The 23,560-nt window shown below is 43.1% G+C and overlaps 1 protein-coding gene across 1 annotated transcript in view; it reads right to left on the bottom strand.

Moving 5' to 3' along the window:
• Positions 1-23,560, bottom strand: part of CCDC38 (coiled-coil domain containing 38) — a 44,979-nt gene that overhangs the window by 5,918 nt on the left and 15,501 nt on the right. The window contains exons 8-13 of the mRNA XM_067559782.1: positions 23,028-23,153; positions 19,745-19,838; positions 18,399-18,462; positions 17,883-18,034; positions 15,446-15,581; positions 7,682-7,887 (exon numbers count right to left, since the gene is read on the bottom strand). Coding sequence (XP_067415883.1) covers positions 7,682-7,887; positions 15,446-15,581; positions 17,883-18,034; positions 18,399-18,462; positions 19,745-19,838; positions 23,028-23,153 — 778 coding nt within the window. The remainder of the gene's footprint in view (positions 1-7,681; positions 7,888-15,445; positions 15,582-17,882; positions 18,035-18,398; positions 18,463-19,744; positions 19,839-23,027; positions 23,154-23,560) is intronic.

The raw sequence follows: 23,560 nt of genomic DNA, 5'->3' as shown, positions 1-23,560 counted from the left end.
GCAAATACTACCATATCCTCTTGAACCTGCAAAGTAGGTGGGGAGGAGATGGGAAGGTGGCAGGCAGATAGAATATAGTTACCCAAACTCGGCTTTGGTCAGAACTAGCTAACATTTACTTATCTCTTTCAAAAAGGGCTATAAAATCTTTGCCATGTATACTCAAGTGTGGGGTTTTATGTCTTCTCTGAAAGGGGGCACATCCATCCAAAAGTACAATGTATCCCTTCATATCATGTTGGAGAATTAGTTTAGTACTGACTCAGAAGAAAGAATGGCCACCCAGCTAAATTACCATTCTGTTTTTTTCAGGCATACTCTTTAGATACTGTGTGCTTTATTTGTTTATTTTTCTGCAGTGGGCTTAGAATAGACTGCAAAATGTAACTTACCAAATTGTTGGAGAATTAGTTTAGTACTGACTCAGAAGAAAGAATGGCCACCCAGCTAAATTACCATTCTGTTTTTTTCAGGCATACTCTTTAGATACTGTGTGCTTTATTTGTTTATTTTTCTGCAGTGGGCTTAGAATAGACTGCAAAATGTAACTTACCAATATTAGTAGAAAACAAAGAGGCTTTACAAAATTCTGGTCACACTAATTTAGCTAATGCACAAAAAGTTTTGTATGCTATTTAAGTAGGTCATATGCTGATGAATCCCATAAGGGGGCAGTACAGTACAACTGTTCACTATATTAGACATCACACCATAGTGTTAATGCAAACATGTTCAAAAACAAGATGAGGTTTCACCAATGTAGCAGAATCCTTAATTATTGCTTAAAAACCAGCCTTCCAATGACCTCAGATTTACTCACTTCACATAGCAGCCTCTGATCCTGCAAACCTTATGCATGCCCTATGAAGAAGTTACTAGGAATGAGAATGCAATGTCTCTCAGTCTTCAAAAGAACAAACCAACTTTTGAAAGAACTGAAACCAAAAAAAATTATCAAGTACCAAAAAACTGGAGGTAAACTATTTACATTACATCGGATACATTTATTCTGAACTTTCATATAAAACTCCTTAAACTTGTAATAATTTTTGGTGACTAGACATGATTGTCAAGGCAGGAACATAATATGTTTGCCAGGTCTTTTATCTTGGTTTTTGCTGGGTAATTTAGAACAAGGACAAAGCACACTGTAACTGTCTTGACATTTATTTAACTTTGGAATTCAGCTAAAACAGATGCCAGTTTCTTTTTCCAGATAGTTACTGCCTCATGGCACTGTGTGTATTTTGTAGTATCACACAATAGCCGTAGCTTTATTGTCATATTACCTATGCTCCCACAACCCAAGTCAATGCAATTGGCACTGGTGTGACCGCTGTTTGAATACTGAGTCCAGTTCTGGTGTCCACATTTCAAGAAAGATGTTGAAAAATTTGAGAGTGTTCAGAGAAGAGCCCCAAAAATACTTAAAGGATCATGCCTTATAGTGATAGAATCAATGAGCTCAATCTATTTAGCTTAACAGAGAGAAGATTAAGAAGTGACTTGGGTTACAATCTATAAGTACCTGCATGGGAAACGAATATTTAATAATGGGCTCTTCAGTCTAGCAGAGAAAGGTATAACATGATCCAATGGCTGGAAGTTGAAGCTAGACAAATGCAGACTGGAAATAAGATGTACATTTTTAACGATGAGAGTAATTTAACCATTGGAACAACTTACCAAAGGTCATGGTGGATGCTCCATCACTGACAATTTTAAATTCAAGATTAGATGTTTTTCTAAAAGATCTGTTCTAGGAATTATTCTGGGGAAGTTCTATGGCCTGTGTTAAACAGGAGATCAGACTAGATGATCACAAGGGTCCCATCTAGACTTGGAATCTATGTGATTAGTTCTTCAACAAAATGGGACCACTCGTGTGTGTGTTAGCAGGATCAGGAGGGCCTTAGTCCCTTGCTTCTGTGAAGGTAGTGCAGCAAAGGCAACATGCTCAGTCCCTCTCCTCAGGAAAAGAATCTCTGTCTTACAAAGCCAACTCTCCTGCTGATTCATGGCAAGGAGCATATCTCCTCTGAAAACCTTCCTCCTGGGCTGAGAGTGCTTAGTAAAGGTCTGATGCATGCTAAAGGTAGAAACAGCATTCTTCCCCTGCTAGAAGAAAACTTAGTGCACCAGAGATCCCATGGCAGTTTAGAACAAGTGTGAACATTAGGCCTTGAAGGACAGTTCCAGCTACAAAGAAAAATTTGCTGTTATTTGGAAAAGCCAAATTGTGTTTGTGTGTGTGATGTTTTGAATGTGGATAACATTCCCTACTTTTAAATGGGCCGTTGGAGTTCCAGAATGGACATCCGGCACCCATGGCTGGGGAGTAGCCATATCTCCCCTTTGTTGTTTTTGTAATGGATCATCTAATAGCAAATCGTAGTCTGAAATGTTTAAATGTGACCTTGTTTCAACAGATACATGCAGTGTGTTGACAGAAAAGAAAAACCTCTTTGCTACTTGTATTTTTTATTGCAATATTCATACAAAATGTCAACTATAATATGCCAATACTGTCTATCACAGTATAAATATTTAACTCATGAATTAACTTCCCTAACATAAACAAAAGCATTTTTATTACATAGCAAAACACATGTAGACCTGTTATTGCACCCAAAGTAGAAAAAAAATTGCAGAAATGCTTAGAACATAATAATATAATTGGGGCCTTTTATGAGATCAGCATTATAGTAAAATAAATTTTTCGGAGAGTTCTAGTATATTAAACAGTTTATTTTATGATCTTTGAAAAACATGTGAGTGATCGCTTTAAATTAACTGGTTTTCTGACATGTGGTAAACCCAGCTTTGGAATGTAGTGACATCCAAAGAAGGAGGATTTGGCAAGACGTTTGCTCCCCTCAGAATTCCAGCTCTATATTATCACACTGGTACTATTAGCATATCACACATTGTGCCTAACACTATCTGTTTAAAAAAAAATAGTAACAGGAAAAACAAGAAGAAAAAATTGATCAATCCATTTGTTTCCATTAGAGCATAGCTGTGTAAGTATAGCCTGCAGGTAACAAATAATAGAGGACCAACCAAACACTCCCATGTGCAAAAGAGCAAAAAGTTGAACTATAATGCACTGCCTAGTGACTATAACCTGATGGTGTTTCTCGGTCATTCCATGACTATAATATGTGGGTTAGGCTCTGCTCCCTATTCCCATTGACTTCAATGGGTCAGGATCAAGCCTTTAGTAACTTCCCTGGTTGTTTCTTGGTACTGTTCTATGACTAGATTGCCCATCAAGTCATACATATTTGCCCATTTAATAGAAGTAAAAACATCTCAATTTGCTAAACCCAAAAGATTAAGCACTGGTTGACATTAGACACCATATGAGTCCATAGAACCATAGGACTGGAAGGGATCTTGAGAGGTCGTCTCGTCCAGTCCCCTGCACTTATGGCAAGGCTAAGTATTATCTAGACCAGTGGTTCCCAACCTTTTTGGCTCGAGGACCACAAATATGATTTTTACAACCCTGAAGGGCCACCAGTCACCGCCAGCAATTCCCCTCATCCCCACTGCAGCCAGAGGGAAGGAGTTCAGCGAGGAGGATCTCCTGTCCCCCTGGCTGGAGCAGGGAAACCATGCGCTCAACCTGGATCCCTAGGCAGTGGCTCCCTTCTGCAGCCAGGAAGATGGGAGATCAGTGCTTCCCTCCCTCTGGCTCCATCAGGGACCCAGTGCCTAGGGACCCAGGCAGAGCACTTTGTTCTCTGCTGGAGCCAGGGGAGGGGAGTGCTGATCTCCCATCCCCTTGGCTGCAGCAAGGAGCCTGCACCGGCAATGTGCTCTGCGTGGGTACTTAGGCAGCAGCTCCCTTTTGCAGCCAGCGGGTGGAGAGCCACGGGCCACTCTGAAAGATTGGCCCACGGGCCACAGGTTGGGAACCATTGATCTAGACCATCCTTGACAGGTGTTTAACCTGCTCTTAAAAATCTCCAGTGATGGAGATTCCACAACTTCCCTAGGCAATTTATTCCAGTGCTTAACTACTCTGACAGTTCAGAAGTTTTTCCTAATGTTCAACCTAAACCACCGTTGCTGCAATGTAAGCCCATTGCTTCTTGTCCTATCCTCAGAGGTTAACGAGAATAATTTTTCTCCTGCCTCCTTGTAACAATCTTTTTTGTATTTGAAAACTGTTACCATGTCCCCCCTCAGTTTTCTCTTCTCCAGACTAAACAAACCCATTTTTTTCAGTCTTTCCTCATAGGTCATGTTTTCTAGACCTTTAATCATTTTTGTTGCTCTTCTCTGGATCTGGACTTTCTCCAATTTGTCCACATCTTTCCTGAAATGTGGCGCCCAGAACTGGACACAATACTCCAGTGGAGACCTAATCAGTGCGGAGTAGAGCAGAAGAATTATTTTTCGTGTCTTGCTTACAACACTTCTGCTAATACATCCCAGAATGATGTTTGCTTTTTTTGCGATAGTGTTGCACTGTTGACTCATATTTAGTTTGTGATCCACTATGACCCCTCTGATCCCTTTCCGCAGCACTCCTTCCTAGGCAGTCATTTCCCATTTTGTATGTGTGCAACTGATTGTTCCTTCCTAAGTGGAGTACTTCGGATTTGTCCTTATTGAATTTAATCCTATTTATTTCAAACCATTTCTCCAGTTTGCCAGGTCATTTTGAATTTTAATCTTCTGGCACTTGCAACCCTTCCCAGCTTGGTATCAAACTTTAGAAGTGTACTCTCTATACCATTAGCTAAATCATTGATGAAGATATTGAATACAGTTGGACCCAAAACTGATCTCACTGGGACCCCACTCGATATGTCTCTTACTAGTTTAATCTCATTTTGTGCCTTGGCCTTTCTAATTTTGTCCCTACGTTCTTGTGTTATTTATTTATACTCATCCTTTCTAATATGACCTAGTTTCCACTTTTTGTAGTTTTTAAGTTTCAGATAATTGACGATCTCCTGGTTAAGCCAGGGTGATCTCTTGCCATACTTCCTATCTTTCCTACACAGTGGGAGTTTGCTCTTGTGCCCTTAATAATATCTCTGAAAAACTACCAACACTCTTCAACTGTTTTTCCCCTTAGACTTGCTTCCTATGATATCTTGCCTACCAACTCCCTGAGTACCATATAGTGGTACATTTTCACATCAAGACATGGCCTGATCCAAGGGGCTTTCAGGCTTAGACGGACAAGACAAAGAAGCAAGTCAAGAGATGCAGTTCAAGAAGCAGCAAAGGGAAAGTGTTGGTAACGACAAGGAAATTCTTGGAAGAAATGGGTTGGAAAGAGGAGGAGGGGTAGCCTCATAGAAGAGGAACTTGGATATTGTTCCAAGCTTAGAGGCAGCATAGTAAACAATGCAAATCTTAAAAGTGGGGAAGAAACAAAAGGAATCAAACTGAAAGGATTAGAAGGAACAGCTGGAGAGGGCTGTAGGAGGAAATCAGAACATTTGTTCCTATTATGTAAAGGAGAACAATGGATGAATCAATCGAGAACTATAATTTGACATAATATAATGCTCCTCATAGGATGATGTTCCCATTTACGAGGGGGGGAGACTGGAAGACAGATTGTGACTCTCAGAATCACAATCAGCATCCCAAGCTGCTTCATTGGCACCCGTATCCCAAACCGAACCTATCTGAGAGTTTTTCTCTCCGTTTCCACACATTGGCAGCAAAACAATATGCTAGGCCTATACCTAGCATATTTCCTCCAGTATGCCACTGTAGCTATCCTAGCCAGTACCCGGAGCCCACTCCCCACCCATCTGCAGGGGATGGAATATAGCAGCTCAGCAGAGACTGCCCTCTTCTCCATGCTGCAATCTATGGCGTGGGAGCAAGCACAAGAGACTGAGGCCTTGTCTACACTTGAACACGGTTAAACGCGGTTTAATTACATCAGTCAGGGCTGTGAAAAAACCACTCCTCTGAGTGGCGTAGTTAAGGCAACCTAATTCTCTGCGTAAGAAGAATTCTTCCATCAATCTAAATACCCCCTCTCAGGGAGGAGGAATACCTGCGCTGACAGGAGGAACCCTCCCATCGGGATAGGTAGTGTCTACACTGAAACACTACAGTGACATTTTATGTCCCCTTATTCCCTTGCAGCACCACGCAATCCAGGCCATAATTTTGTACTACAGAAGCTGATTCATTGCCAATTTGGAAATAAAATCAAAATATACGGATTAATAAAAGGGTGCATCCGTTACGTACAGAGAGATCAGCCTTTTAAACCTTTAAAAGTTTTGGGGAAGACTTCAAAATCACTCAGCATTGGCCTAGCTCTGCCCCACTAAAATCAACAGGCATTTTAGCACTGACATCTATGGGAGCACAGTTAGGCTAGGGGTCCAGTTTAAAAGGGAATCTGGCAGTGTCTGGTCACAGAACAGCTGACCGGACGCTGAAAGTCCGGTTACGTGTAGTAACTGGCCACTGTCACAGGGGGGTGGGAAGAGCAGCTGCTGCTGCTGCTGGAGCCTGGAGGAGCTACTCTGTTTAGCAGCTGCTGCTGCTCTTTCTGCCCCCAACCTGACGGGGAGAACTGGCTGGTTCCTGGACCCGGCTACAAACCAAGTACTGGCACCGCCACCGTGGTCAGGGGGAGGAGCGGATCCTGTCTGCCCGTCCTGCAGTGCCTCAATTTCCCCACACCGGCCTCTTGATCCGGGAATGGAAACCCGCCCTGCTGTGTCCTGATTTCCATGGCCCCTCGTTCCAGGGACCGACACCCCCTGACCCGATTTCCCCACCCCTGTCCCTCGCCCAAAGATGGACTGCCTGGCCTGCTGTGCCCTGATTGCCCCACCCTGGCCTCTCACTCCGGGGACTAATCCTCACACACACACACCCTGCTGTGCCCTGATTGTCCCACCCTGGCCCCTTGCTCCAAGGATGGAGTAAAAAGCAATGTTCTAGCTGTCTGATGTTGAGAACACCAATTAAAAGGTTGGCAATCCTAATACTGAGTGTTTTTGAATGCCGGTCTTTTTCTTTATAGTGGTTTTCCTGAGTGCAGTGAGAAATCAACCATTGCTAAAATGTATTGATTATAACGAAGCTAGGAACAATATATTGTATTGCTAAGAGAAACACAATTCAGTGCTTGGAAGCATCTCACAGGTCTTGTTTTCACTATAAAATAAAGGCATGTTCTTAACTCAAGATAAAATGCCAGTGAAGACAAAGCAGTTTATAGTATTCACATGAGTTAGCAGGTTGAGGAAAGGACTATGGGGAGCCTGGTCTTTACCTTAACCTGCAAACGCATGTGAAAACTACCAACTGCTTTGTTTTCACTATGGATTTACCTCAAGTTAAGAACCTGCCTTTTTTATTTTATTTTTTTTGGTAGTGAAAACAATGATCTAAATGTCTGATATTGAGAATACCAAAGATGCACTATGAAGGCATGTGCAATCATTTTTACTGCCTTAAGTACAAAACATTATGCTGCTCCTAATGTGATGCTATGTAGATAAACATCGATTTTATGCACATCCAAAATATGCAGAATAATTTGTTCTCAGAACTTTCACATTTTGCAGGTTTAAGACCAATATTGTTAGTTAAATACTCTAAGTCCTTAGAAAGATTATTCAGAATACAAACCAGGAAAGAGCTTGCTCATTTTATACATGCTGAACATTCACTTTACCTTTGCCTTCTTTCTTTCATCTTAGTTTTCTCAATTGCTTCAATATTTTCTCTTGGAACTGATTCTAACAGTTCACACAGTTCCTCAATTCGATTCTCTATTCTTCTCAACATCTGAATGGACTTAATGCTTGATATGTCTACTTCTCCGACACTAACTTTGTATACTTCTGCAACCTTTTTAGTAAGGGAATGCAACATTTTGTCCTTAGATCAAACACAAACAAATCTGTGAGTGTCTATAAAATATTGCACGAGTGATATCTGAATATAATAGCATTTCTGTAAATTCCACGAAAGCAGCAGACAATATACACATGTATTTACTATCAATGTGACAGTCACATGAAATCACATCAATAAGAGGAGAACTTTTGTGTTATGTGAATGGTGAAAAAACAGAAGCATTTTAACCTTATGAAAAACAAATAATATGCAGCCATGGAACTCAAGGAAGTTCCACCTTAGTATTTTGGTGACAAATACCTCTGTCTATCCTTTCCTGAGCTACGGCCCCAATTCAGCAAAATATTTATGTACATGCATAAATGTGTGTCAATGGGACTTCTCACACGCTTAGAGTTGGGCATGTGTTTAAGTCCCTTGCTGATTGTGGCCCCTAAGGGGAAACCTAGGGGTTACTTGCAGCAGCTACACTGAGGTGAAATTACAATTTATCCTGGTTACACTAGGATTTTATAATGTTATCTCTCGGGTGAAAGCTATTTCATTATAAACATGTATCTTTTTTTCTGGTGTAGGCATGGTCTTGGACCCAAGATATGGGTTTCTTTCAGAAGAGATAAAAAGTGACATCATCATAGTGGAGCATCAGCTCTGCTATAGTAAAAGCTAAGACCAGGTTTCTGTTTAAAGGTAGACTCCTTCCAAGTGCTCTAAAATCTGCAGTTATTCAGACTGCCTTGAAATATTGTATGCCTCATCGGGGTGTGGGTTAGTGATCCAAATTTAGGGTCATCTGAGTCTTTGACCAAGGCATTCCTGAGACACAGCCTCCTGAAAAAAATAGCTTTTCTTAAGGTTGACATATTTCATCAGCCTTTTTTTTTTTTTTGCCCAGCCCTAGAGATCAAACTATGGTGTTTGGAGCTGCTGCAAGTAAAAGGGGAGGATTTTGGAGATAGGGGAGTCTCACGTGAGGGAAGGTGGTGGGGTTAGGGAGAGCTAAAATCCACCAGCTGCATGACCTTGGGCCAGTCACTTTCACCTCTCTGTTCCTCAGTTTCCCATCTGTAAAATGGGGAGAATGATGGAAATTTCTTTGAGAGCTACTGATTACAAAATGCTATGTAATGGTTAAGTCTTTTTGTTATTATTTAACCACAACAGCATATCAACTGCAAACCTAGGCAAGAACTACAACTGCCTAAATGCCCACTAACTCCTACAACAAATATTTTGTTCTTTCTGTTTAAAAAAAGAGCCTAGGAAATTCACTGACACAACTTAATTTACACAGAGTTAAGATTTCCTGGTGGTATCTCATGCCGTTTGTCAGAGTCGCTAGGTAGCCAGCTGAGACCAGAGCAGATGTAGGCTGCAGCAGGGGCTGGCTCATGTGGAAACACACAACCACAGAAGTAGGTGCAGTCTACTGAAATTACTGACAATAGCAATAGCCAGGTAGTGACACTGAGCAGTCTGGAGAGACTGCTTCCCTTAGGAGCCTATATGCCTGCCTTGAGATTACTTGGGTGGGCCCCCCTCCCTGGATTGGCTGACCCTTGGTTGCAGGTAGTCTCTGATCACTCATCACGCTCTCTGGCTCAGGGATGACTCCTCAGGCTTAGCCAGACTTGGGCTCAAAGGTAACTCAGTGTTAGGCAGGCTCAGGCTCTGAAGTATCAGATGATTCCAAAAAGTTGCATTCAGCAAAACTCATTTTCTGAAAAATCAGTAAGTGAAGAGTTAAGGTATTTCAAACACAAACTTCTGAAAACCAGGACATACAGAATTACAATACAGGCTCACAAAATCTTCTCTCTCTCCCCCTTCTTTGAGCAATGCCCCAGTACACCCAAAACACACCTACCTGCACTCTGACTTTCCACTGTACTGAATAGGTGCTATCTTGTACGATAACTAATGGAACTGGAGTTGGCAGGCTCACGTTCCTTGTGGGACTGTTATTGACTGGACATCATGGGGAACTGGGAACGGGTGGAATTAGGCTGGAAGAAACTCAGCCAGATGAATAGAGCAGTGCACAAGGTTCAATAAAGTCCCACTTGCCCAATTAACCTGCGTTCAGCTTCACTCTTTGCTGATGAAACGTGGTGGCAGCATCGTAGCTGTGTGTTCTCTGGGGGTACAGCTACACTGCATTTTAAAACCCCTGGCAGCGAGACTCAGAGCCCAGATCTACAGACTTGGGCTTGCGCTACAGTGCTAAAACCATCTGTGTGGATGTTGTGGCTCAGGCTGGAGCTCAGGCTCTGAAGCTGTCCCCTCCTCCCCAGTCAGAGACCTGCCAATTCCCATGGATGTGAAAGGGGTACAGCACTTTAGAGGAAACATACATTTTCTGTCCACACCTGGCTGCAGTAGTGAACCCATATGTCAGCTCACAACACAAGATGTTGAATGGGACTGGGAAGATCCCCAGCAGCAAGCATTTGACATGCTGAAACAAATGATAATGGATGCCCCTGTCCTGACGTGCTACCAGTCAGCAGAGGGACTGGCACTTCTGTGATTAATTGGAGAAAGGACTCTTTTGCAGGAGCCTTATGCCAGCAGAGCTCTGTCAAAGACTGAACAGAGGTACCCCAAATACAAAAAGACCTGTGGTCCTTGCAGTGAAGCGATTCCATCAGTACACCTATGGCCATCAAAGTGCAGTCAGATCACAAACGCCTGGAGATAAATGTGGCAAAGCCTCTTCTTAGTGATCCAAAGAGATTGCAGAGCATGTTGATGCACCTCCAGCGCTATCAGGTAGAGATTAGACTTTGATGATGCAGAGAAACTGTCTGCTAGCACAACAGGGGTTAAAGAAAACCTTTGGGCCCTGCTTTCCCTGCCCCTGTTATATTTTCAGCCAATGCCAGCTCTGGAGGGGGGCAGAAAAGGAGAGAATCTAGCTCAGTTTGGGGCTGACTGGTGAAGAGATAGGAGCTAGTTGCCTCCCCACCTGGGAGGAAGGGTCACTAGCTTGCCAGCAAAGGCAGCCACCAGGAAGTAAGCACTGTCTCCTTAGCCAAGGGAGACTGCGGAAGAGACCTGTCACGTAGGAGCATGGGCATCAGAACCAGGGCGGGGGGGAAGGGGCCATGCCTGCCCAATTCTTAACATGAGCGTAATTTGGGTGGCAGGGGGCCACATTGCCTCCACAAACTGCAAGTCTTAGGTAGGCTCAGAGTGGCAGGGCTGCGCTTCGCGGCAGGGGAGCTGATAAGGCGATCTGCTCCCCTGCTATGAAGCACAGCCCTGCTAGCGATGCCAGCATGGGTGACAAGTGCACCGCCTGTTCAGGGATGCTATCTCCCGGCCCCACCCCTTCCTCCCGAGGTGTAGCTTCACCCCTTCTGCCCCTCCTCCAGCGGAGTCCCAAATCCCATACTGCCCCCCTCCCACTGGAGCCCCAATCCCTCTACTGGGCCGGAGGAGCTGGCTTGCCAGCTGGCTCAGGTCACCAGCCCCAGGTGACCCCAGCCCCAGGACAGATGGCCCACCCCGAAGCACTGGCTGGCCCCAGCACCTAGTGGCCTGAGCACCAGCCCCAGCCGCCCTGAGTCCTGCTGGCTGGCCTGCCCTAACCCCAGCCCCTGCCTGCTTCGGGGGACAGGCTGAGCAGTGCCTGGGCTGGTGCCATGGGGGAAGAGCAGGATGCAGCAGGAGGGGGTAGGAGCCTCAAGGTAGAGCGTGGGTGGGGCCGTACCTGGCTTTCAGGGGAGGCTTAGCTTCCCCTGGCCTAACATACCCAACACCCATGGATGCCAGCCTCTTCCCAGAGGGGCAGCATGAGGCCTGGTCCCATCCCTGCTCCTCCTCTTCCTCCCAAGGCCCCACCCACTGGCCAGGCAAGAAACCAGAGCCAGGTCATGGTAAGAGTCAACCAGGGAGCCCGGGCCACTGTGGGGAGTCCCGGATCCTCCACCTCCCCAGTTCCCTGGGTGGCTTTTACCATGGCCCAACTCCAGCTTCTAGCCTGGCCATGGGCAGGGCCACAGAGGGGGTGGGGCTTAGTGGCCCCTCCACTTCTACTGAGGTTCTGGTGCTGTTGTCTAGGAGCTTCTGGCACCTGAGGTAACTGAGTGAGCGAATCCCAGAGGCATTGTGGGGTTTGGCCTCACCAACTTCTGGCTGCCCCAAAGGAGCCTGGGACCATGGCAGGGCACCACACAAAGTCCGTGATAGGGCGCTGTAGGGGGCAAGCCACCTAGAGAATTGGACTAGAGGGGCTAAGGCCCAAACTGAAGAGACAATGGTAGGAAGTAGCCCAAGGCAGTGGATTTAGACTTCTAATTGGGAGGGGAGGGCCTGGGGGAAGGAGGGAATGCACACAGGGCCCTAGGCTGGTACCCAGTAGAGAGGGAGGGCCTGGGTCTCCCTACTTTCCCCCGCCTTAAAGACTGGGGCTCCTCAACCAAGCAGGGGGGCCGAGAGCCAAGTGTTCCAGTCAGTAGGCCGCCTGACCCTCCAAGCCCCTATTATGCAGATATTGTCCAGGAAGATTGCTGGTGTTAGATGACACGCTGAGCAGGGCATATAAACCTAACATCAGTGAACTGGGATATTAAATCCATTAACATGCTGCATTCTCCGTATTTCAACAGTGAAGCTGATGGAAATCAAAGAGACTACGGAAAAGGGCATCCAACCATAGGGAGTCAAGCGATACTAGCAGGGTGGCCAAAATACAAAAGCAAAGAACCTGCAGGAGCAGAACCATATTGTCAAATTAAGGATGAGCTCAGTGTGCAGGATGGAATCATATTTCAAGGAGAGAGAACTGTTTTCTTCACCTCATTATGTAATGATTTTAAGCAAAAAAAAAATCATGCTTCACATGTGGGCATTGGCAGGTATTTTAGATAGGCTTGAGTGTGTGTTTATTAACTGGGAATGAATACACAACTCCGCTCCTTGATAGAAGGGTGTGACACCTGCCGGTCATGTGATAGCCACTAACAGAAAGAGACTCTATTACCATATGAGCTGCCCACCTGACCATGGGAAAAGGGGCAGCAATCTTATTTACTTTCAGCGAAAGGCAGAACTTGATTTCAGTGGAGTACTACTATTCAAACTTTTGGGAGGTCAGTACCCTGCCTGATACAAGACAAATGTCAGTGACTGGCAAACTGAAGACCCACATGATGAGATATGGCATTCCAGACACTATTCATCAACAATGAACCCCAACTGCTTTGAAAGAATTCATAGAATTGACACACAAATGGGAGTCTGATCACCACACTCCTCCCCTGCATGCCCACAGAGTAACGGTAAGGTGGAATCAGCTGTGAAAACAGCTAAAAGACTGTTATCCAAGGCTGTTTCTTCTGGGTCAGACTTCTTGTTAGCGTTTTTGGCACACAGGAATACCCCATCACAGGGATGCCCAAAGAATCCAGCTCAGGCACTGATGACACAAAGGACCAAAACTCTGTTACTAATTACGGGAGACCTATTGTAGCCAGATGAATGGGGACATTTCTGAGAGTAGATGACCAAGAAACAGAGAAAGTGGGCACTGGAATTAGATAAATCAGCCAGGGACCTACCAGCCCTCGAGACAGGCTCTCCTATGAAGATCCAACCATTCAGGAGACATCAGAACAAGTGGACTAAAGGAATCATGAGGAGTACAGTGACACCCAGGTCACAGGGGATGGCTACACAAGAGAGACAAGTAACCCAAAGGAACGGGAGGCACTTATCAGCCAGCAGACACAACACCCAGAGAAAGCCTACAGAGATCATCACAGACTGGAGACACAGAGAATAATCCAGAAGCCAATCCCCACAGGGAGGGAGGAGATGGCACAGAAAGATAGTTTACAAGACTCGGACACAAATGACGGGGACACAGAGAGAGGCCGCTCCCTATGTGGTCGCCTGCTGAAGAGACCAAACTATCTCAAAAACTATGTAGCCAGCTGAGTCTTTGGTAAAAACAAGACTTTAAAAACAAATAATTGAAGCTCTGCCCCCCACCATGTCTCTCTTCAGCCAGAGGTTGTGTGCATGTAGTTAATGTTTATATCAAAATATTTGTAGAATAGGGAAGATGTACACCAATGATCAGTGGAATTGGAGTCAGAGGGCCCACGTTCTCTGGAAGAGCTATTATTGAGGGAACACCAGGGCAACAGGGAGTGTGGAGTTAGGCTGGAAGCAACTCCGTTACCAGGAAAGAGCAGTGCACAGGGTTTAAAAGTTTCGCTTGTTCAACTTAACCTGCATTCAGCTTCATTCTTTGCTAATGAAACACACCTGGACTACACTCAAATACTTAGCCTATTCCATGGAAGGAACACCACACCTACTACATTTTACAACCCCTTCAACGCCTACATCACTCTTAGCACATGATACCCTCTAACACTGTACTTTCACTTACCCTTCATTAAACCACCCAACTACTGACAAATCCCCTGGCAAGAAGATCCCTGTGCCCCACCAGTGATACCACCTATACAACACAATGCTGAAATGAGGCATGCTGGATCGCTCAATATACAAATACACCCCTTTCCTTTGATCACACACACACACGGGGGTCAAGGAGAAGGGATTACCCTCACAGAGGGACATATTTTTCCAGATTGCAGTTTATCACAATCTCAGCTCTTCCAAGCTGCTCCAGCTAATCTCTCCACCACTCAATACAGTTTACACAGTGAATGCAGCTGGAGTGTATATGCAGTTAATTCCTAATGTCTATTACCAGTTGGAGGGAGGAAGAGTTCAGGTTCCATGGGCCTGTACCTTAACACTTCATTTACTGGTTTTCAGAAATTTGAATTTTGCTTGCTGAACTCACCTTTCTGGAAGAGCACAATATCACTGGACATCCTTAACTCTGCATTAACAAAGTTATTTTTCAGTGAATTAGCATTATTATCTTAAAGTGCATTTATTTACCTATGTTCAATTCCTGAAAATAGGTTGTGAACAGAATAGATTTTAGAAGCCAGGTAACACAACTCAGGTTTGCACTGAGAATAAAGCAAAGATTTCTGTTACTGTATCTTCTTGATCTCCGTGCATCTTCCTGTAGCACAGCCTATGTGATTTTTTTATTGCAGACTCAGACCCGAGCCCCAATACCAATGAACATAGCTCATATTTATATGAAATAACTGCACAGTTGCATATAATGTATGCTACCTTTATCTACCTTTGCGTTCAGATACTTCAAGTACATAGTCTGAGATTACCCCTCCCTGCACAATGTCACCTACAGTCAGATTTACAGTACCATAGCTAGAAAGAAGACTTTGCTGACTTCTACATCAGCAACTTGAATTGCTGCAGATAGTAATGAAGTAATAATAATTATAATGGAGTATTAGACACTACACAACTGATACTGTTTCCTGAACAGGAATAGATTAGGAGAGAGGGGAAGAACCATTATGGAACATTTGACACTACTTTTCAGTTCAAAGCATAATAAAATCCCCATTTTACCAGCTTTTTTTTTCCTTTTTCTGTGATAGGAATACGATTTTTTTGAAGATGTAATTGTAAAATTCATTCTCTTGATATAAAACATGTTTCGCAAAATAATTACCTGAATTTCTGGATTAAACTCTCCAAAAGAAAACATTTTAGCTCTTATTGCCAGTTCTGTGCGTTTTTCCTCTTCACTGATACAGGCAACTTTAAGCATTTCTTTCTGTCCTACAACAACACTTATTTTTTCATCTCTGTGGGAAAAAGAGATCTAGATCTCAGTCATTTATTCTGTGGATTCGTTTTGTTGTGCAGTAACCACCACTCAGTAGATTAAAATGTTCTTTCAGAGAACTGCTAAAATCTTAGAAGCTGGCTAAGCCAGGCAAAGGAAGACTTCAGAGCTCCACTGTCTAGACAACAAATCAGTTTACCCCTTGGATGGGGAAAGAAAATAACAGGAATTTTTTTTTAAAATGAGTTGACAATTTAAAACATTCTGTGCAGCTAGAACAAATCTTGGCATTATTTCAACTTCACTACAGTGACTGTCATCAGGCATTATCAATCGATACTATAACAATAAGCACCATGCACTACAGAAGTTAGACAATTAAATGGAGAAAATGAACAAAAATCCTGGATTTTAAAAATTTTTAAATTAATTAAAAAATAAGACACAAATAAGCTGTGCATTTGTGAAAGGATATGAACACAGCTCCAGTGCACCGTTGGACAGACAGCCATAAGGTATCTGTGATTAGTAATATCATCTTTAGCTCATAGAGTACTTTTCCTCCCAAAACACAACAGCTATTTAACAGCACCCAGAAATATTACACAACTCTGTGGGGCAGAAAGTGAAGAAGAATCTCTTATCCAGCTGAAAATGGGAATGTAAGTAAAGTAAATTTAATTACCCATGTTGAAATCCAGCAACAGTGCCATAACTACCACACTGTCCAAGGGTGATTCTGATTGCTAAAGGAATGGGGGCATGGCCCTGACTCTTCCTGCTCCCCTTTTAGGTTGATGTGTATCTCCCCAGAGGCACTTGCATGAGGGGAATATGGGGAAGGAGGAGGAAAAGAGCCTCCTCATGCCCTTCTATAGGAATACAGGCCCTCATTAGATTTGGGTGAACTATGGTTTTTAACTGAGTTGGGACATTATCATGTGCAATAGGCCCAAAGCGTTGCCAGCAGATTGAGGAAAGTGATTATTCCCCTCTATTTGGCACAGGTGAGGCCACATTTGGAGTTTTGTGCCCCCCACTACATAAAGGATGTGAACAAATTGGAAAGAGTCCAGTGGAGGGTAACAAAAATGATTAGGGGGCTAGAGCACATGATTTATGAGGAGAGGCAGATGGAATTAGGCTTGTTTAGTCTGCAGAAGAGAAGAATGAGGGGGGATTTGATAGCAGCCTTTAACTACCTGAAAGGGAGTTCCAGGGAGGATGGAGCTAGGCTGTTCTCAGTGGTAGTAGATGACAGAACTAGGAGCAACGGTTTTAAGTTGCAGTGGGGGTGGTCTAGGCTAGATATTAGGAAAAACTTTTTCACTAGGAGGGTGGTGAAGCACTGGAATGGATTACCTAGGGAGGTGATAGAATCTCCATCCTTAGAGATTTTTAAGGTGTGGCTTGACAAAGCCTAGCTGGGATGATTTAGTTGGGATTGGTCCTGCTTTGAGCAGGGGGTTGGACTAGATGACCTCCTGAGGTCCCTTCCAACCCTAATCTTCTATGATTCTGTGACCAAAAAGAAGAGTTGTTCTGTTAAACATATAGTGAAACTTCAAAATACCAGTGTTATCTTATTTAAGATTTGGGCTGAAATAATAGAAATAAAACATGGTTAATTGGGTACCAGCTGCAGTAAATAATTGGCTACATAAGAAACTGCTTCATCTGGCCTTAGCCTGAAGCCTTTAACTTCTTAAATGGTTCATTGCTAATACCTGCCTGATCATGTCGGCAGACCAATATGTGTCAAAGCACCCCCAGGGTTAGTCCATTTGTAAGGTATCTTGATCAAACACTTATAAATGATTCCTTAGTGCTTGGATGTAGTATTGCTTATAGCAATCTGTAGTAGATGCTTATTAGTGAGGCTTTTTAGACATGTTTAGAGCAATGGTATAAATAACATTCAGCCTCTGTATGTAAAGGAATTTATGGTTAAATGAGTGTCATGGTAATACCTGCATAAATAATAATTCCAACACCTTCTCCTCCACTACACTAGGGCCAGGGACTATATGTCTTTTAGTAATTACAAATGGGACATACACAGCATATTTGTCTCACCAGTCTACCTATTCACGACCCAAAAATACCAAGCTGAAATTGCTATTTTCTGTTATGTATCTATCTTATTCAGAAATTGCATTTCTTCAAAATACTTTATGAGCCATACTTAAAGCATGACTATGTCAAAAGTGTTTCTACTTTGCTGTTCAGCGAACAGCTCAAGTAACCAAAATATTCAGCGGTGAAGAGGTGCCAACTAGCTCTTGAACTACATATTGTTCTCTCTAGTTCAATAACTTACAGTTTTGCCTTTATAATTTCTGCCATCTGTTCAATTTCATCCAGAGTTTCACCTAAGTCTTGGTTATTTTGGATCAATGCAAGATTTTGTTCCTCCAGGTCTGTGAAGATCTGAAGTAACTGTTTTGGATCTGTGAAATATATTTCTGGCTCCTAAGAGGAAAGAAAGACACACAGCATCTGTTGGAAGATGAGCTACACACATTAACGTCAGTTTTGCTGAAATCATTCTTTCTAAAATTTAAAACCACAGAAAAATGTTAATGCCATCTACAGGACGGAATCTTAAGGAGCTGATTAGGAAAGGTTGATGGTTGATTTGAGCCATTGTAGCAATGCAAAGCAGCTGGAGAAGAGCTGAGAAACTGGCAAATTGGTTGAACACATGCAACCAAGTACACAATTTGGCCCAGAATTTCTGCAGTTTTTGTAGAAGAAAAAGTAAGTCTTTAAAAGTAAAAAAAAGATCTCATTTTCCAGAGGACAAATGTTCAATCGAGAAGTATAGTTTCATTACCATATCAATGTCCAAGTCTTTCAAGGAATCTTCATGTATTACACAATCACTTTCACTTTCCCACCTGATATAAAAGCGAAGGAGAAAAGGATTCAGTTCCTGGTTTCTAAGCCTAAAATCCCAATCCTACAAGAGTTTCCTGATTTCAGTGGGCAGAAAGGGAACTCCCATCACTGCAAAAGATGTTTTCAACTCTTCGAAGACTTAGGCCTTAGTTTTTTCCACATATGCACAATAGTCTTGTTTTCTCAACACAAGAAAGCATGCAGTGGAGAGAAGGGAGTAACTGAAGATTTTAACCAAAAGGATTAAATTTCATTTTATAAAGCAACTCTCACACACATTTCTGCAAGGAAACTGTTTCAATCCGCTGTCTTGTACTTACAGATTCTTCAGGACTCTATAGTACCTACAAGAATAGTTTCTGCCTTTTTCAATAATAGCTGCTGTATAAGTGCTTCACAAAGTTATATGTTATATAAATGTATTAATGACTGTGTAGGATAGGCAAATCAAGCAATCATTTTGAGCTCAACAGTTCACACACAGCCTCAGATATATATTTTTTAAAATCGGGACAGTCCATCAGGTTCCAGCACATAATAAAGGGCAGAAACAAGGCACAATAGATGGGCAAAACAGAGACATCTATCTGCAAAGAAAAACAATGTTAACTAAAAGAGGATGAAAAGGACAGTTAACTATAAGATGCAAAATTACAGTTCTCAATTCCGTCCTACTCCGTTCCTCTTTGTTTCTCCTAGTCCTCTCACCTTTCTGCTCCACTTCTCTGTAACCACGGGTGCACCTCCTGCTGGAGACCCAAAGCTAAATCTAATTCTGAGCCTTCAGCCACAAGACAGTTATTTTAGCTGTCCTATCACAGGCACCTTCACTTGATATTGCTCTGGCTCCAGATGTTCACTGACAAAATTTTCATTCAGCCATCATACTTCTCCTAGTGTGAACAATAAACTCTTGGGCCTTCATCCACAAGTCAACTTAATACGAAGTTGTTGATTTATAGTTGTTCGCATCAATGATTGCTGAATCTTTCTATCTACCAGATGTCAATGCTCAGAGCAGAGGGTGATCTGGGGACTGAGGCGCACATAAATGTGCATCCTTCTAGTTGGCTTTGGCCGTTGGTACCACCACCAAACTGTTCTAAGGAGGGTGGGAGAATTATTGATAAACTCCCTCACTGTGGTATGTAGATATCTGTTACAATTACATTTCTTATTTTCATTTTCTCTCGTGTTTGATATATTTTCTTCCTATCATACACTGGCAGATGGAGAAAGCAAACTGAGAATGGAGAAAGCAAATTTTGTCTGGTACTATACCTTGATGATGTCTTTTTTTTATCAGCCAAGACGGATTTGCATTCTTTACCCAAGTCTGTTTCTGTTAGCTTTCTAGAAAACCTGCGTTCATTTTCTTCAAAATGTGACGAGATAAAAGGATAAATTTGAAAGTAAATTTGCAAACAAATTATAATATTATCTATCTATATGAATATGAACTTACACACTAAGGGGTATATTCTTATTTTGATCCTTGGAATGTTATCCGCAATGGTCTCCATACATTAGGGAGGTGTATTTTGCCAGTTTGTCTATAACTATCATATAGTTTCTTTCTAAATATATATCAGATAAATACAAAGAAATCCTGTTTTCATAGCTTGTAAATGAAACCAATGTTATTTTAAGGCTTTTGAATAATAACTTCTTACCCACTTTATATGTCATTTATGACGTGTTTTCCTTGCTTTGGACTTGAGGCACCAAGAAATTTTTCCTTTACACTGTGGTTTAGATTCTTTTTTCAGTGCCTAGCAGTGAAGCAGCTAAACTTCAGCTCCATCCATATGTAACTTTCTAATCAATAAATGTTGACATTCATCTCATTATACTTTTACAGTTGTTTAGAGAAGGAACAGAGTATTTAAGTGATTTGCCCATGACCATATAGTGAGTCAGTAGCAGAGCTATATAGCTTAGAGTTCATAGCTTTTAAGGTCAGAATGGACCATTAAATTATCTAGCATGACCTCCTATATGTCACAAGCCATTGAATTTCACCCAGTTATCCCTGTATTGAGCTCAATAACTTGGGTGTGACTAAAGCGTATCTTACAAAAAGATGGTTCTATTCCCCAGCTGGTTGCTTTAACCACTAGAGAATATTATCTGTGAACTCCTCAATTACAGTACTTTTAACTAACTACTCAGTCACAAGTTTTCTTTGTATTAACTTTCTATTACAATTTTTATAAAATATCAGAACCCTGAAAAATGCACTAGAAAAGATATCTCATTCAAGCTTCATTTCATCATAAAATTCAAGTCTTGTCTGCATTGCATTTGCATAAGTAAAGGTGAAATAGTAGGTGGTAGCCTTGTTCCATCAACACACAATCAACACACAAGAAGAAACAACACTTTCTGGGACTGACACAGAAGAGGTCGGATATTTCACATATCTTGGTAGCATAATAAGTGCAACAGGTGGAACAGACAAAGACATTACAGACAGAACAGTGAAAGCCAAACGTGCCTTCATAATGATAAAACTGATCTGGAGGTCAGATATCTTGACCTCCAAACAAAATTTCAAATGAACACCACCACTATATAGTCAGTCTTACTATATGGGATTGAAACTTGCAGACTTGTGAAGACCTTACCATCTAAACTCCCATGTTTTCATAAACAGCTGCATTAGACAACTCCACAGACCAAGAGCTCGGAAGGAGGACAAAACAGACACTGATAGGACAGGAAATTACAGGAAAAAAAAAAAACACCGGAGATCACTAGGACATACATGGAGGAAAGACCTGAACAACATAAACAAGAAAGATTTTGGAAAAGACAAGAGGTGATGAAATAGACTAAGGATAACAGGGAAATGCACCAAAGCAGCAGATCTGAAAGCTATCAGATTGACATGGGAAGAAGCTATGACTGCAGCAAGAGTCCCTCAAGGAAAGGCAGGAGTGGAGGTCCTGTGTTCCGCATGGAATAGAGAGACATAAATCAGTAAAGCAAGTCAGAGTAGACCAGCAATGAGTGCGTATTTCCTTCATTCTGGTAGATGACTGAATGAATGAACTTCAATTAAACTGCAGCTTCGATCAATATTTTCTTTGCAACTCTTTCATGGTGAAATTCATCCTGCCTGGCCCTTCCTGAGTAATCAGACTTTGGGTAGGGAATTCCATGGCAGCAGCAGGGAGGGAAAGGATGGAATCCATACCCAAACCTGCAGACAGGCAACAGGGTTATAGTGCAGCATTTCTATGGCCACTCTTCTAGCCTGTGGGCATCAACAGTGACAACAGCCCCTTTTAACTCCTATGAAAGGGTGTCGTGAGACTGGATCAGCGTACACACCGATCTAGTGGTCCTTCAGCTGCCCTACCCCTAATGGGCTCTTCTGTGTCAGGCTATTTGAAACTGTGTTCTGGTCGACACTACAGAGTTAGGTTGGCGTAAGGCAGCTGACGTCAGCATAACTCTGTAAGTGTCCACACTACAACGTTGCTCCTGCTGTTGTAAGTCGCCCACTAACTACATTGACCCAATAACTCCACCTCCGTGAGAGATGTAGAGCTTAGGCCAACGTAGTTAGGGCAACGCACTGTCACTGTAGACTCTGTGTTACTTACATTGACTGTTGGTTGTCAGCCCCGTGTGGGGCTCACAGCGGGAGCCCCACTGCTGGAGGCTGTCCGCCCTGGGGCGGGCGGGGGGAGGGGTTCAAGCTGTGAGGCCCGTGTGGGACTGACAGCTCCAGCTGTCAGCCTTGGGGAGGCGGTGGCATCCAGCTGTCAGTGACCCACAATGCCCCACGCAGTTAAGTCAGTGGAAGTGCTCCTGGTTAGGATGTGCACCCAGGCCCACCAACGGGGGTGGGCGAGCGGGGTTGGGGGGGAAAGAAGGCAATTGCCCAGGGCCTTGGCGATTTAAAAGGGCCCAGGCGGATGGGAGGATAGATACGTATCTCCTCTCCTCCACCCCCACACAGACCCCAAGGCCCCCACTGCTCATGAGCTTATTTATTATGGGCCATGCAGGTTCGCGGGCAGCTGAGGAGGTGGTATCTGCTACTCAACTTCCCGGGCTCATCAGTTATATCCCTGGGAAGTCCAAGGGACCTGGGAAACTGAGTAGCTTCCCACTCCTCAGCCATCCGGGAACCTGCATGGCACATAATAAAGGAGTAAAAACTTCTGTCAGAAGCCCACTCAGTCCTCAGCTATCGCTTTCTAGGGAGGCCATTGACTGTTCTACCCTGGAGCCTGGAATTGCTATCAATAGGCCTGTGTGCGCCACTGACAGAGGGGGCATAGTGTGGACAGGAACCACCACAGGAATTACTGGGGTGACTGTATGTCGACCTAACTTAATTTTGTACTGTAGACTTGCCATGAGATAGAGACCCCCCTCTGCACTCACATCTCTGACTGCTTCATCCTTGTACCCTCTGCCCCTGCTCCTCACAGACACAACCCTATCGAGGGGAGGACCTTCTATGAACCCTCCATGATTGTGTGAATTTTACCATCAGTGAAAGAGGAATACCTTCTCCCTCCCTCCCCCCACTGCATAGACCTCATACCTTTATCATCATGCACAACTGTTCTCTGGTGACCACTTTCATTTGCAGTTGATATTTTCCTATTGTATCCAGCACTTTTCTCAATGGAACTGAAGCGCCTGTCTGTATTTGATGCACAGATTCTGTCTAAAGATATAAACAGAACTATAACAACAGAAGAGCCATCCTAACAGAAATGTGTCTTGACTGGCAGCAAAATAGTTATTGCTCTGATTTATTGTAAAAGCAAGAGAAGAATATAAGAATAGGATCTAAATAAAGAACAATGTAAAGGAACGTTTTATCTGAGATACAGCTAAACCAAGAAAGCTCTTCCAGCTGCTACAGGGAAAAAGAAACAAAAATATGGGAAATGGTCTTTAACCGTAAGGTCTTGTCTACACAAGAAACTTGCACTAGTTAAGCTAAAATCAGTTTTTAATTCAACTTAGCTTAATTGGTGCAAACCCCTGTGTAGACACTCAAACTGATGTAGCCTTGTGTGGGTTTAAATTTTCAGCCTTCACTGTATTTATATAGATTGTGTTTTATAT

The sequence above is a fragment of the Emydura macquarii genome, unplaced genomic scaffold, assembly GCF_026122565.2.
Source record: "Emydura macquarii macquarii isolate MOO-44397 ecotype Brisbane River unplaced genomic scaffold, CSIRO-AGI_Emac_v2 contig_2205, whole genome shotgun sequence".
NCBI lineage: Eukaryota > Metazoa > Chordata > Testudines > Chelidae > Emydura > Emydura macquarii.
Note: the sequence above shows the minus strand (reverse complement) of the source record. Positions and strands in the feature narration are given on the sequence as shown.